This window comes from Ammospiza caudacuta, chromosome 8 (assembly GCF_027887145.1).
Source record: "Ammospiza caudacuta isolate bAmmCau1 chromosome 8, bAmmCau1.pri, whole genome shotgun sequence".
NCBI classification, from domain to species: Eukaryota; Metazoa; Chordata; class Aves; order Passeriformes; family Passerellidae; genus Ammospiza; species Ammospiza caudacuta.
In genome coordinates this window covers 29,834,359-29,849,759 of record NC_080600.1, presented here as the reverse complement: position 1 = coordinate 29,849,759, position 15,401 = coordinate 29,834,359, and the positions used below count along the sequence as shown (strand labels likewise).

The 15,401-nt window shown below is 45.6% G+C and overlaps 1 protein-coding gene across 1 annotated transcript in view; it reads right to left on the bottom strand.

Moving 5' to 3' along the window:
* Nucleotides 1-5,496: 5,496 nt before the first annotated feature.
* Nucleotides 5,497-15,401, bottom strand: part of MARCHF4 (membrane associated ring-CH-type finger 4) — a 93,786-nt gene continuing 83,881 nt past the window's right edge. The window contains exon 4 of the mRNA XM_058809885.1: nt 5,497-5,858. Within this exon, the coding sequence (XP_058665868.1) occupies nt 5,497-5,858 (362 nt within the window). The remainder of the gene's footprint in view (nt 5,859-15,401) is intronic.

Genomic DNA, 15,401 nt, shown 5'->3' with positions numbered 1-15,401 from the left:
CTTGCATTATTGAGGGAAATATTCCTAGAGCCACTGGTCCATTGCTGCAAAATGGAGGAAACCAATTGGTGTTTTCACCCTATTTCCTTCTGCATGTAAGAAATGGTGAAGGTCAATGCAATAGGCTCCTACACTTGCTTGTCCTCTCAGGATTTGAATGTCATTGTTTATAAGTGGAGTGAATTTGCCTGTCTGGAAATGTGAAGGATGTAGCTGTGTGTCTGTTCATGAGATCTTCAGGGCCAGAGTCTAAGGATGGCAGAGGGGATGAGGCATCTGTTGCCTCAGGAATGAGAACAAGCAGTCACAGGGGAGATGATGCTGGAGGGGAGATCAGGGTACTCAGCCAGCAGTCCCTATCGCAATTGCACTGCTGACTGCTTTCCTCCAATGCTTGACCAACATAAAAGAGAAAGGGGAAAGGAGCAGCTCCTCTGACCATGCATCCTCACAAGAAGATGGACAGGAATCCTGGTGGAGGTACCAAGGTTGGGAGTGGTAATGGTGAAGCCTCATCCTACACTGAAGAGCATTAGTGTTTTGCTTAGTCAAATAATCTTTTTCTCTTAAGGAAAACAAAGAGAGGATGCTTGAATGACTGACCACTACAAGTGGACAGAGGATGGTCTTCAGAACTGGAAATTCTTCAGAATGGTCCTCCAGCTGCAGCCACTGGCTCTAGAGTTACTGCTGCCATACCATATGGCATACCATACCATACTGGCTTTGAGAAGAGCCAGTGATCTGGTAGGTGTGAATAGTATTCTCCTGTCTCCCTGAGTGAAAACAGGACAGCCAACACTTCTCTTGACTCAAATCTAAGCTGCTGACTTTCTCTTTCCTTGGGTTGCCCATCCCATCATGGGAAGGATGGGCACTATCCTTCACCACTTTGCTTGGGAAACCATAACAGGGAACAGACCAGATTTTTCTGAAAAACAGCCCACAGTTTTTTACATTTTAAATTGGCAATCAAGTGTTAGCTGAGTATATGAGTTTTGCCAGCATTTGTCGTTTATTTGTAGCAGCCAATTAACAGCAGGCACTGAGATTGGCAGAGTAAATATATATCAAAGACTGATGGTTATAGAGTTTGACTTACTGATACAGACTCTTAGCATTTCCTGTGTTCTCTGGTGACCCTTGGGTTAGTGCATGTGCTTGACCCCTTGCAGGCACAGAGGAGGAGGGTTTGAACTTGGCAGTGAGCATTTACCAAGAGACAGGATGGCAAGAATGGAAGAGCTGTGGAAGCTGGAGGCCAGCACTGATGTTTCAGTAGGCAAGAACAGCATTGGCAACTGACACAGAGCAAAACACCTCTGAAGAGCATAACCAGAAAAGCATTACCAGAAAGACCTGTCAAAGCTGACAGAAAATCAGGGGAACTGGCAGAAATCACAAGATTGAGCAGGACCATACACGCACGATTTCTGATGATGGCTGAACACAGTCCTCCACACTGACCACCTCCAAACAATGCTGGAGGTCCACAAAGCCCAAGAACTGAGGGGTCTCCACAGTGATAGGACCCAGAATTTTCTCCATTGGGAGAAACAGCTGCCAAACTCTGCAAGCTTTGTTTGTCAGTGGAAGGTGATCTGACAGCTTTGTAGCAAAGTACAGGGAACGTCTCTTCAGGGACCCAGCAGACAAGACTAGAATAAAGACATGGGGAAGAAGAGATGCCTCTGCAGCATAGCTCTGCCCCATCTCATCTATCTGCTAGAATCACCCAATACACAACTTATTTTTCATGTCTCAGGAGCGTACTGTCTCCATTTGCACCTTTGAAAGTCCTGCATAGTAGCACAAAGGGGACGGCACAAGGAGATTGTGGGAGATGAGAGAACTGTGCCATGGAAGGAAGAGATCCTCAGTATTTCTGCCATCAAAACTTGGAGAAGGAAAGAAAAAGGGAATTCAAAACCCCAACCCCCACACTAAATTTGCACTTGTTCTCGCAGGCTGGCAGCCTAGAAGTTCGTAAACTCAGAAGTACCTTGTTCTGGAGTAAACTGTTCTGAAATAGTTTCGAATGGCTTCCCCCGAGTTTGCTTTGCTGGTGGCAGCCCTTCGGCTCCCATGCTGGCACGTGTATGAAGCTCTTTGAACAAGTTTTGATCTTCCTTTAGCCCCTCTGCCCATCAAGCCAGCTAATGACATGCTTCGTATTGCACAGAACACATACAATTGACAAGTTCATAGTGTTGTTTAAATATTAAACAGTCTAGACAGGCTTTTGAGTCTTACGCCACTGTGAAAAGGCTCAGACCATGCCCATCTCTGAAACTGGGCTGCGGGATCATTTGCACAGTAAGACAGACAATAAGACTTGTATACATTGCCATGCAACAGAATAGACCCCAAACCGCCAGCCCTAAGTGGAAAGTTTATTTCTAAGCACAATATATGGAAAAAAACAAACCAACAAACCCCACAGATATAGAAAACGTTGTAGCAAATCCCTGGTCAAGTAGGACTTCATGTCTGTCACTATCCTGCACCTCACAGCCGCTTAAAATGTCATGCAATGGAGGAGAGGGCACTCGGGCGACAGCCTCCGCGTCCGCGCGAGGAGGTCTCCAGGGAGGAGAAGGCCGATGGGCTCCCGCTGTGATCCCACTGTAACCAGCAACAAAGGGCAGCGCTGCTCACCCCCACCACACACCTCGGCACTACCGGCGGTAGACTCAGCGCTTCAACAGGCTTTACCAACGTGGATTCTCACAACACCCCTGTGAGGTAGGTACGTATTGTTATTCCCCCTTGGCGTGGAGGGGGGACTGAGCCAAACAGCCCAAGGCTACAGAGTCAGTGGCAGAGCTGGAGTGAGAGTATGCAGAGTCCTGTGTGCTCAGAGTACACCACTCTTTCACAGCAAGTTGTGCTTCTGACCTCGTAACATTTTATCTGTTAGCCAAATTAAAGGAATTTGACTTCTCCATGTTAAATGAGTGGAGGGCAGGGAGGGAATCAACATCATGGGTGACAGCTGTCCCTTCATCTGTGTATACTTCCCCCTTCCCAAAAACACTATTATTATTCATCCCTCGGAATGTGGACAGCTTCCAGAACAGGCAAAGGAGTGAGAGGCTGCTGTGTTTGCTTGCTTTGGCCAGGTTTCTCTCTACTGAAGCAGTTCTTGCAGAGATCATTCATTGCAACACCTTCCTTCTGGGGGATAGCTACTTTCAGAGATGACTGGAGCTGCACCTTCCCTCTCCCTCTGCCCACCACCATCTCTCTTCTCCCCTCTGCCAAAAGCACTCTTTGGTAGATAGTAAATCTGGTCAGACAAAGGTACAGTGGCCTCAGAAACCATGCTGTTTCACACTGGTCCTCAGTAAGCTGGCTTTCTCAGACGGTGTTCCACCTCCCACATTCTCTGCCAGAGAAGTAAGTACCTGTTCTGTTGCATTCTGATATTTAAAGGGACACTGTCAAGTAATCAAGGTGAAAAATACGACCTTGCCTTAAGCTGCTCACCTCCATCCCCAACGCTGCAGGATGGCTGCAAAGCTCAAACACAGAGGCTGAAGTTTGACACCTTCTCCAGTCCAGAAACACCTGACCTGTGACAGCCTGGCTGCCAGAGGAGCTGGCAGCCCCCGTTTGCCCTGTCTCACAGAAGGTGTGAGAGGTGCTGGTACGATGATGGAGGGCAGCTGCTTTCAGCCATCGTGCAACATTGCTTGGCACTGCTGCTAAATGGGTGCAGTTTGGCTGAAGACTTTATCTTGATTTTGGAGGGAGCTGGGTTCAGGCTTGAACACTATGGGGTCATTGTTTTGTGATAGCTGAGCTTTTGCTCCTGAAAATCCCAGCTAATCTCTGTATTTCTAGGGTTCTTGCTCTTATGCTTCCTCTGTGGCAGCTGCAAAATAACCCCATAGAGTTGGGACATACCCTCCATAGAATGAAGATAGTCAGCAGGAAATCAGAAATATGGATTTCCTCCTGTCACAGAAGAAAGGTGGGGAGGAGAAGGACAGGGATAGTGAAAGGAATGGGGTGAGTGGAGAGAACCATACATGCCCAAATGGAAAAGGACAAAATCGGTAGGGAAAGAAATTTTATTTTCAAGCTTGTAAGAGAATATTACAAACAATGGAGAGTAAAAAAAGCCCAAACCCTAAAAACTATTTAAAAAGTACTTGACAGTGTCCCTTTAATATCCACAAATGATTCAGCCATTGTGCATTGAAAGAGAATGTTCCTGAAGAGCAACTGATACCTTCGAGGATATATCCCAGAGAAGGAGACTTATTAGAAGTGCTACACAGTCAGTCAGCAACTGTGCTCCCTCTTCAGACTAACTCTCTTTTGGATGATTGAATGGAATAGACTCTGTAATAAACTAACAGACTGGATGTGAAAGGATCAGCCTACAAGACTGAGTGAGACTGTTGCAAATTGAGCAGCAGAGATACAGACACCAAAAAAAAAAAAGGTACATCTCCAATGCGTGAGTGTCTGAATCAGCAAGGGAGCAGAAACCCACCAAAGATGGGTCAGCTTCTTGTGATTAGAGTAAAATGGAAGGAAATTAACCTGGAATGTCTGCATGGAAAATGATGTGTGTGGGTGGTAAGGTCTGGATGCTGGATTTGGGGTTATGAAGGCATGAATCACACCAGTACTTGTGCTTGAAACACCTGCGGAACGTTTGTACAAAATTTGCCAAAAATGCCTATACGTCAAATAAAGGTTATGGAGCACCCTCCCCCCTCCCAGTTCTACCCTCACAAACCCCTTGTCAGGAACATTATGAAAAAAACAGGCTTCTTGGTGAAATTTGGGTATGCCTGGATTTTGTTAATTTTTTCTTAGTGAGATGATTCAATCTGTCTTCTGTAAATCAATACTGAAAAATCCCCAGCCATTTCACTTCAGGTACCCCACAGTAAAACAAACAAGGCTCCAGTGACTCATGAAACAAAACAACTCATAGCCCTGGTTAATTGGAGTCTGGAAAATAAAACCACTCCAAATATTTCGTTCCCTTCCACGTTTTTATAAATCTCACACTACGTGTGTGTTTGTGTGCGCGTGCGTGTGTGTACGGGGGCTGTGCACAGAGCGTTACCTATTCCAGGTAATAGGATTTGTAAGACATGCTCAACCGTCTGTTCCTCTGCTTCCCCAGAACTCTGCCTACTCAGTTTGTAGTCTGTATTGCACTTGTTTTGTTGGTTTTTTTGTGATTTGTGTTGTTATTTTTTTCTTTTTTTTTTTCTTTTTTTTTTTTTTTTAAACAGGCTGGAAAACATTAACCTCTTTAGCATGAGTGTGCAGCTCTCCCTCCACCTGCTTTTTTCCTTAGCTGGCCAGGTGCCGCCTCTTATATCTTGTGCAGTTACTGAAAAAAGAAAAGAAGAGAAGAAAAAAAGAAAAAATAAAAGGAAAGAGAAAGAAAAAGGCACACCATGCTCCTCTGCTTTATGAGTTCTTTGTCTCCTCCGCTTCTTGTTAAGGCCTTCTGAATTCCTCTGCTCAGACCGTCGTGACCCTCATGACGAGCTCTCTGTTACTACTAGACTGACTCCTCTGTTCGTGAGGCCTCAGGTGGCTGAGTATATGCAGGATGGTATAAGCACAGTGGTGGTCAGAGAGGGTGCCTGTGGCATGGCCGGCAGCCCGTGCCCCGCTGTCGGCTGGAGCGGAGTTAGTGGCTGTACCACCAGTGGAGGACGAGTGGGTGGTTTGGGAGGAGGGGCGCTGATTTGTCCTGGTCCCTGTTTTTTGCTCCTCCATGTCCTTTGTTTTGTCATAGTTCAGCACTTTCCACTGCTGATTGACCGCCTGCCACCGTTTAAAAATCCGGTAAACCGAGGGCCCTTCGTGTATTATTAGACCTGGAGGGAAGGGGGAAAGAAATAGACATAAAACACAAACAAAACTTTAGAAACAACCATAAACCTTCCCCAGCATTTTCCCCCAGTTAGCTGGCTAAGGTTAGCTCTCCAGCCAGTGCTTTCTCAGTGATAAATCCTGTATTTTAATTACCGACAGGCAGAGCACTGGTGCTTGTCCTCTGCTGGATCCCTTTTTCCCCTGAATTAAAGGGATTACGGTTTTATCTCAGCCATCGACAAACGGATCGTAAATGGAGCGCAGTGAGTTATGCTCTTACAGCAAAAGAGTATCTGTTTACCAACAAATGCCCAAGGTTTATCTCTCACTGGGCTAATTTTGCATGCTGCATAGGCATGATTCACTGGGCTCAGGCGTGTGTTTGGAGCGGGTGTAGCTGCAGCTGATGTGTCACTGACGGCTGCTGCACCAGCCTCGTGTGTGTGCACAGCCCATGTCTCTCCCCACACACACAGCAGCAGAGCAGACACACATGTGGAGGCCAGAGGCAGCAACTGAGCAGAAAAAGAAGGTCTGTCTGCACCCATAAGTGGTTTGTTATCCAAGGTAAAGTTTTGCTCATCTGCAGAGCAGGTACCTCATCCAGCATCGTTGCCTCCTCTCAAGGGAGAGCTCAGCACGCTTAACAGAAAGGGCAGAGGAGCTCTCAGTGTGTGCAGAGCATGCAGGCAGTGCCTGTGTCCTGCTGCCCACCTGCAGGCACAGGCTGATGTCTGGAGATGGCTCTGGGCTGTAGGACACAGCACTGCTAATGGTTTCTGTGTTCCTAAGAGAAGGAGCAGCTCAGGCCCCTCAGCAGCCCAGCAGTTATCTCATTTCCCAGCTATCTCCATCATCCTCCCCACCCATGCATGAGGACTAAGGAATTAAATAATTTTAGCTGCTTGGATGATGACAGTACTTGAGTATTAAGCTCTGCTACTATTACTGAAGTTGCCAGACCCTGGCTAGACCTTGTGGAAGCACTAGGTCTAGCAGTGGCTGCCACACAGGTCTTCTCCCCCGAGGCTGGAGGAATATGCAACATCTCCTGTAGACTAGCTCAGCACTGTAATATACCTCACAAGCCTTGCTAGACAATGGGATTTATGTGGAATGAGGGGAGGCTGAGTGTCCCTGCTTTGCAGCCATCTGTCTCTTAGGAAAGTGCCTTTGTGTCCCATGTAACTGAAGCCAGACCAGCAGGCAGGACTGGGTGAGTTAGCACTCAGTTAGAATGGTGAAGCCAACTCAGAATGGTGAGTTGGCTTCACCATTCTGGGTCACGATCAAGATTATAAAAAACCCTTCTAATAAGAGTAGATCTCTTGCCTTCCTGTTGCAATCATAAAAATACAAGAACAAGATTCACAAGAATCAAACCCATGCCTAAATAAAGGGGCTGAACTGACCAACAACATGTAGAGAGATGATGGACACCCCAGAATAAAGTGGTTTACAGATATCACTGATTAATCAGATGCTACAGCTTTACCCACCACCTACCTTTTCCAAACACTTCCAGCTTCTGATGACAGATTATTACTGGAGACAACCTGTGCCACATCAGACCCCAAAACACCTGAAGGTCATTTTACCCTTAGGGCTAATCTCCCCACTACCCAGACAGTATGCAGGCATTTGGTTTCTTAGGATCAGCATTTGATGTTAGAGTTTAAATCCTTGCTTCAGTACAGACTGAGTTTCCAGCCTCCCTGGTTCTAAGCATAACTAGGAGCTCTGCTGACTTGATCCCAGATTAGCTTCAGGGGGACTCGCATTCATTGAAACGGGATGCTGAGCCTGCTCACTGGCTGTAGAAGTAACTCCATTGGATAGCTTATATGCAGATCTGACTATTTTGGGACAGGGAATGGTGCAGGGCACCACAGTATGAGAGAGCTCTACCCACTGGTTCCCACAGGCCACTGAGATTGCACACCCTGCAGTGCTGCTGGCTTTTTATAACCAAACCCAGTGATGTCATAATAGCAAATGTGGGTTTCCCTTCCTGCTTTGAAACATGGCTGAGGATTCTGACGTGGTCTGATCAAAGCATCAACCATAAAAAGCAGGACTTAGGGAAAGCCTGCAGATCCAGCCAAGGAGACAGAGCTTTGAAGCATGCCTGAAGTGGATCAGCCCATGACAAGGGACATTAGACATACATTTAAATGAGCTGTCTGATCATTAATGAATGAAATTCCACTCTGATCAGTGTTTCTCAGAGACCACTTTAAGCCTTGGATAAAAGAGCCAAAATCAAATGTTTTCTCTTTGGCTGTAGAACATTCTCCATAGAATCAAATCCATTCTACAAAGTATTAAACACCGAGCCACGACTGTAAATCTATTCTTAATTACCTTATCACAAATATTTAATGCGCAGCCTGATTCAAGAGGGCTGTTTATAAAATTCTTGTTTGTTTGCCTTCTAATTATAAATGTTTATGATCTTATGCAATTAACTGTGTGATGCTGATGGATGGGTTGCTGAGTCAATTGAGCAGCTGTTTTCTTAGATAGTTTTGGTTTCCAAATATTTATAAAAATACAAAATAACCTCTTTTCATCTGTATTTACTGGGCTTTAAATTACTTATCGATTTCCCAGTGTCAAGCTCAGGAAGCTGTAAAATTAAGAAGGAACCAAGTGGAGGGGCATGGAAGTGGAAGTAACAGTGATTCATTCACAAGAGGAAGTGCCAAGGGTAAGCAAGAGTCCATCAGTTAATATCAAGCTGCAGGATGCTTAATGCTCTCATTGAAACAAATCTTGTCTGCCTCAGATAAATTAGGATTGGAATTCTTACATTCAGCTCTGTGCATCTCTTAACAAGAACACCCCTCCCCTCAAGAATCATTCGTGTTGACTGAGGTGAAATGTTCAATTTAAAGGCCAGAATTCAGTGGGAAGTCCTTTAGGAAGGACTGTATTCAACTGGAGGTGTCTGTTTAGAAGCAGTTATTCCATAAGCCAAATCCTCTGTGTGAGTGTGTAAGATTGCAGGCTGGTGTGATCTTCTCTCTTTGTGCAGTCCTCAACACAGAAATGTCTATATCAGAGTTTCAGATGGATTCTGGGAGTGTCCTGGTCCTTTTCTACTTCTCCCCATTTTATCTCGCCCTCTTCTGATTCACAAAATCTGATCTCAGTGGATCCTCTGTGAAAACCACCCTCTTCAGAAGGAACATTTCTGTGATCTGTACACTTTTTAGTCTAGATCGTTGCCTCGTTGCTCCATGAAATCCCTAGTTTGTAGTGTTGGTGAAGTGAAACTCCCATGGAATGTGGGCACTCATTATGTGTTGCTCTCGTTCCCATTTGCTCATGTAGAGACCTTGCTGGACCAGCATTAGATGAAATTCCTTGATCTGAAAGTTGTTGAAAGCTGGAATCTCTTGGGAATAGAGACAGAGATGCATTGCGTGGGTGGGCTTGTAAGAAAACTCATCAAGAGAAAGGTCCTCAGCCCAAGGACCCGAAGAGCTCCTGGGAGAACAGTGGCAGAGTAACAAGGGAATTGTGTTTGTGTCTCTGGATGGGAAAGCAGGGATCAGCTGCTGTACCACCATCCTGTGAGACTGAGATTAACCCAGGGGGTTGTGAGCCTCCAATTTAAAGTAACTTTGGAGCAGCAGTCTCCCAGAAACAACATTCAGTGAATTCCTGAATGTGGTCAGCCTCTGCCACTAAGTGATGTTTTCCCCAGAATTTTCAGCCTCCAATTACCCTTCCTCTTATTCCAACACTTGCCATGCATTTTCTTGAAAGAAACAGGTAAAGTTTTAGGGCAGGAACTGTTTCATCTGTTTGCCAGTAAAGAAAACCACCAAAACAGGGCTTCTGCTGATGGTGGGTGGCTCATCACCCCTGCACTGACACTGATATTGTCTACATGAGAATAAAATCACAGTCCATTCCAGCCAGTTGCCTTCTCAAAAAGGCCCTGTCCTGTCACCTCTTGTTTCCACCTTCAGCAGGACTTTGCCTTTTTGTTTTCCTTTTCAAATGCAATTTCATCTCAGCCAGACAGCTGCCATGCTTCAGCCTGTTTCTGTTGCTTTCATTATTGGGTGTCAGGGGAAGATTATGGCAGCTGTGATCAAAGCTTAATGTTTGCCTCCACAGCAGCCGTGACTCAGGCCAAGGTAAACCAAGCTTTCTGGGAGATAACACTTTATTTGCAGGGCTTTCTCTCTATTGACATCATTGCATACACAAACCCTTCCCTCCCTTTCTGTGAATTCTTTAATCTTTTGTGACATTCTCAAATTTCAGCACTTTTGTTTCCAAAGCTCCACCAGCTCAGCCCTCACTAATCTTTTTGCTTTAATCTTATCTTATTTGCTCCATGCTTAGTCATCTTTTATCTTGACCTAAGAACAGGAAAGTGGCTGATGATCAATCAGGAAAAGAAATACAGGCTTGGAAAGGGGTACATGGTATCTGGCATCCCTCACCATTGTGCCCAGGTCGGTTCCAGCTGAATATGACAAATTCTCTGAACAGCCTGGCATTCTTAGGTGCTCTTGTGGCTGATACTCAAGGCTGCAGAGGAAATGGGGAAGAGGGTGAACCTGTGCTCTTCAGGAAATGGGGAAGAGGGTGAACCAAGGAACAGGGAGAAGTAGTTTTGTATTTGAAAACAATGTCATGGCATCAATATGACTCTGTACTTGGGCTGGTTTGGAGGAGAGTTGTGAACCCTGGAGCTGACCAGGCTGGGAATGAGGTAATGTCCTTCTTCTCCTCAATCCTGCTCATCATCTCCAGAATCTTTTCATTTCATTTCCCTTTTTTCTGCAGGTGAACTCCCCAGCATGGTGCAGTCCCAGAGCAGAGAGGTGCAGAATCAGCACTGTAACACCCCACCTGCCTTTTGATTCCCTGCTGAAATAAACTGGTCTGTCACTGTCTTCAGCAGTGTGACTGGTCCAGCTTGTGTTTGGGATTCTGATTTCTCATTCCTAAGGGTAATGCTTTGCACTTCTTTATTCAATTACATCTTGTTGATTCCTCCAATTTGCCAAGATAATTTCAAATTTCAAATGCTGATCTGATCCTCCAAAGTGCTTGCAGCCTTTCCAAGCCTGGTGTCATCTGTGTATTTTATAACAGCAGATCCTATTTAATTATCTAAGTCATTAATAAAAATATTGAAGAGAACAGAGTCCAAAAGACTCTCTACTTGAAATGTGTTTCCAGTTTACAGCACACCACTGATAACTACTGAGAAAGCAGTTTCTCCATTGGCTGTACACCTGCATTATAGTAATTTAATCTAGAACATGTTTCTCTGGGAGGAGAGTCCAAAGGCAAAGCACCAAGAGCACTGCCCAAGCCACAGCATATTAAACTAACAGCTTCCTCCTTAGCCACTTTGCAATTACCCTTCCAAATTACATCTGGTTATACTCCTGTGCTCACCAATTGGTTGGCTAAAAAAGATTCAGTATCTTTCTATGAATCAGTTAAGCTGATTTGCCCTTCATTTCCTCAGTGCCTACCTTCATTATCTGATAGAGATTATGTTTAAAGTTAGGTACTCTGCTTGCATTTCCCCAGCTGCCTGGCACCTCCTGCATCCTCCTCAAGCTCCTGATGATGAAATGCTCATGGGTCAGCCACTGCTCCTGCAGCTGCCTCTGAAGTTCATTAGGACATGCTGACAAGGACAGAGCTAACTCATTTGAATATTTTTGAGGCTCTACTTTTCTGATTCTGCCCTGGGCTCCTTTCTCCTCATTAAAATTATTTTAGTTAAGTTTTGAGGACTGAAACAAAGGCAACATTTAACTATTTGGCTCTTTGTTATCAAATACTATTTGAGCTCTTAGACTTGCCTTGCTCTTAATTCACTTATGCTTATGGACCCAGTTATTTTTGCCTTTTGAATCTCTGGATGGTCATCTTGGGGCTCAACTCTGACAGCTCCCCATGCCTGTGTGATTTCTAGAGACTTTTCATTAGTTGAAGGTTATTCTCTCTGCCTTTTGTGTGATTGCAGCTTCTGATTTTGGGTCCTCAAAGAGTTCCTGGTGCAGCCTCTGTGCTCTCTTCCCACGCTTCTGAGCTTCCCCCTGCACAGGCACAGTTTGCTGCTGTGCCTTTAGTATCATCCCTTTTGGCAGCTGTGAGCTGTTCACAGCTCTTTTATCCTTCAGATTCTCTTCCCAAGACACACTTGCTGCTCTGCTCCCCTGGGGCTGCTGCTGCTGCTTTTCTGGAGTCCATTATCCTCACATCTTACTTTTCTTCAGCTCTGGAATGCTTTCATTAAACAGTTGCTTCCCATACAAACTACTAATACATTCAAATTTTCAGGGAGTCTTTGCTTTCTGGGGAAATCGAATAGGAAGTATAGATTCCTTCATAACTATCATCTCCACTCTCCAAAATTTAATTTTTGTCCCTAGAGCTGAACAGTCTTCCCTGCATACAGGATTAGTTCCAACTGGTTAGCCTGGAACATGTGGTGCTGTCTTTAAAAAATTTCTGGAAGCTGCAAGACACTGGACCAGTGATCAGGATTTCTCTAGTCCACAAGACTTTTAGCAAAGGTCTGCTCTGAATAATGCTGGACCTGTACTAGGAGGGTGTGCAAACTTAGCAATTGCCAGCATTTAACGAGATAAAGTATAAATTGAAAATGTATTCATAATGATTAGAGCTCAAGTGAATGCTTAACATATGGAAAAATAATTAGCTGATTATAATCAGGCACTTTCTTATCAATCATTCTCAATGCACATTTTTTTAATGTTTAAAGAACTGATTATGTATGAGTCTAAACTGTTTTGGCTCAGCAGGACTGGAATGTCTGCATGGCTGGACTCCCTTGAGTGCTGTTATCACTGGATGACATGGCCATCATGGATCCCATGGACCTGGGGAAGACAAAACACTCCTTCTTCTGCAAAGTGCATTAATGGTAGTGAGGTTTCACTGTCACACAGCTTTCCCAGCACTGGCATGCCATGCTTGGATCCCCTGGCCACAGGGCCATGACTCCAGCAAAACTGAAATTGAGCCCCTCAGAGATTGGTACCTCCACAGCCAGGGAAGGGCTCCCACCAGTGTGCACAGAAGAGCTGTTCCCAGTCTTTTATGGAGGTTTGGACTCTTCCATTTTGGGTCACTACAGCAAAAACAAGCTGGCCCACAACCTTCAAGTGCTGACTAACCAGAAAACCTTGTGTTTATTACATCTCATTTCTCCTTGTTCAAAGGCAGCTGTGCCTCAGAGCTTCCTCAGCCCCTTGTGGGCCAGGACCACTCCCCAAGTTCAGTGAGAGCCCTTCTCCTTCCCTGCTCCCTCCACCCCACCTGGCAGAGCCAGGGGAGCAGCAGATCCCACCTGGGCAGGTCATCATGCTGTGCCCCAAGCTCTCTGCAGCCGGTAACACCCAGCCCAGAGTCAGCCCTGCCAGGTGGGACATGGATCCAGCGTGCTGCCACCTCAGGGAGTCCCCACAGCTGCTGCTCCACCAGGTGGTTGTTCCTGGGGCACAGTGTGAGGGGCTGGGGACAGGAGGCAGCTCTTCCATTACTGCTGGGAGTGCCTGGGGTGGCAGCTGGCAGCGTCCCTCCCCCAGGAAGGGACTGTGATTTTGCAGGATGAGGCTGAGCTACATGGCAAGAAACAATCTCCAGGCTGTGACACTCCAGCATGTCCTGAGTTCATGTGACACAAGCATGCAGCAGTGATTCCTGTGAGCACAGGATGCCACAGGTTCCTCCTGGAAGTGGGAGCTGTCCACCCCACAGACATGGCATTTGTAGCTGTGGGAGGAGGAAGGCTTCATTCAGCAGGATGAACTGAGTTGACAGGTAGGACTGCCTGTCATGGGGCTTGTGGAGCTCATGGGAGCTGGGGACAGGGTGTTGCAGGAGCATTTGGGGAGCTTTTATGGCTGCAAAGTAATGCATCTTCTCTGTGAGGTGCTGCCTCCATCCCAGGGCAGCCCTGCTCAGCCATGTTCCCCACAACACATGGGCAGAGCCCTGTAGGGCTGAGCTGGCGAGACCCAACATGAGGAAACACTGGCTAAATTAAGGAGTGAGAAGAGCTGTCCAATGGAAATGAAATTTCATTTTGTTCAGCACTCCCACACGGTTTGTGTGCAATGGGAAAATAACACCAGCTGTCCTGCAGAGATGTGACAGAGGAGCTGGGCTGACCCCTGGAGCTGCACACAGCAACACCATGGCCCTGGAGATGCCACAATACTTCCAGCTGTAAACATACAAACTACCAACTACAACTTTCTCCTCCTGCACTGCCCAGACCAGTACTTTTTTACCCCTTGACTCAAAACAGTGATAAAAACCACCCTAAAGCAAAACAAGAAATAACTGAAAATAGGTAAAATGAAACCCAAAGAAATTCTTGCTCAGGCAGTAGATAAAAGCATAAACTGAAGTACTCCCATAAAGTCAGCTGGCTGTGGACAGCTAGAGCAAAATGGGTGTTGTGCCCTGAAGGGCCCTTGTACTCCTGTACAGGGCATTATAAAGCAGAGGATTAAAGGGAAATCTGCAGTTATGCAGGCAGCAATAAATGAGACTGTTCTTGGAAAAATCAACTACATAAATAGAGATGGGAGCTCCACCAAGAGAACACCCCCTTGCTTCTGAATCATGCCTCTCCAGCACCATTCCCCACTTGTGTGTCTATCCATAACTGTGCCAGAACAGGAGGGACAGGGCTTGGAGGCAGTACTCATTAACCCTCTTGTTCTCTTAAAGTTTCCCCTCCTTGCTTTGTAGCTAGGACTGGGTAGATCCTCTTGGAATCTTTTTTTTTCCTCTGAATTTAAAATGGATATAACAGCAACACCCCACATCTTGAAAAGGCTTTGTTCAAGAGGTGAAAGACATTCATTGTGTGCATGACAGATACTGCAAGGTCTTTAAAAGAAGGGAGTAAATAATCATTTCAAGCTAGGTTGAATAGAGCACTGGTCTCTAGGTGATTTTATGGGTCTTTTCTACCTTCAGATTTCCAGACATTCCCTACAGAAGCTCATGGAGTTGAATACTTATGGTGAAAAGAGAAAAAGCACCTGACTTCCACTTCATTCTGTTTGCAGGATGGAAACCATTCCTCCACGTCTGGGTCCTGAACCTTCCTATGCCATAGCTAATGTCACTCTGCCCAAAGCACTGCCTGGGCAGTCATGTTGATCCCCAGACATCCCAGGGACACTCCTTTAAAAGGACAACACCACTGTGCTGTACAGAGCTTGGGAATCTGCCTTCACATTTGCTTGGGGACCTGAAAAAGTCACATTGTTCCCCAGAATGGAAGAACACACGTGTATTTGCAGACAGGTTAAAATGTTTCATTTGGAATTGAATTTTTTTAAAATGTTGTATTCTAAATTCTGACACTGAATTTGAAACACTCAGCATGAGCAGTCATCTCTAAATGTTAAATCAAAATGCTTTGTTCAAGAATGATCAAAACATGACATTTGCTTATTGAATGTAGAACTAATGCCTCCCTCTCTGCTTTTATTAGCAATTGAAATTCTGTAAGG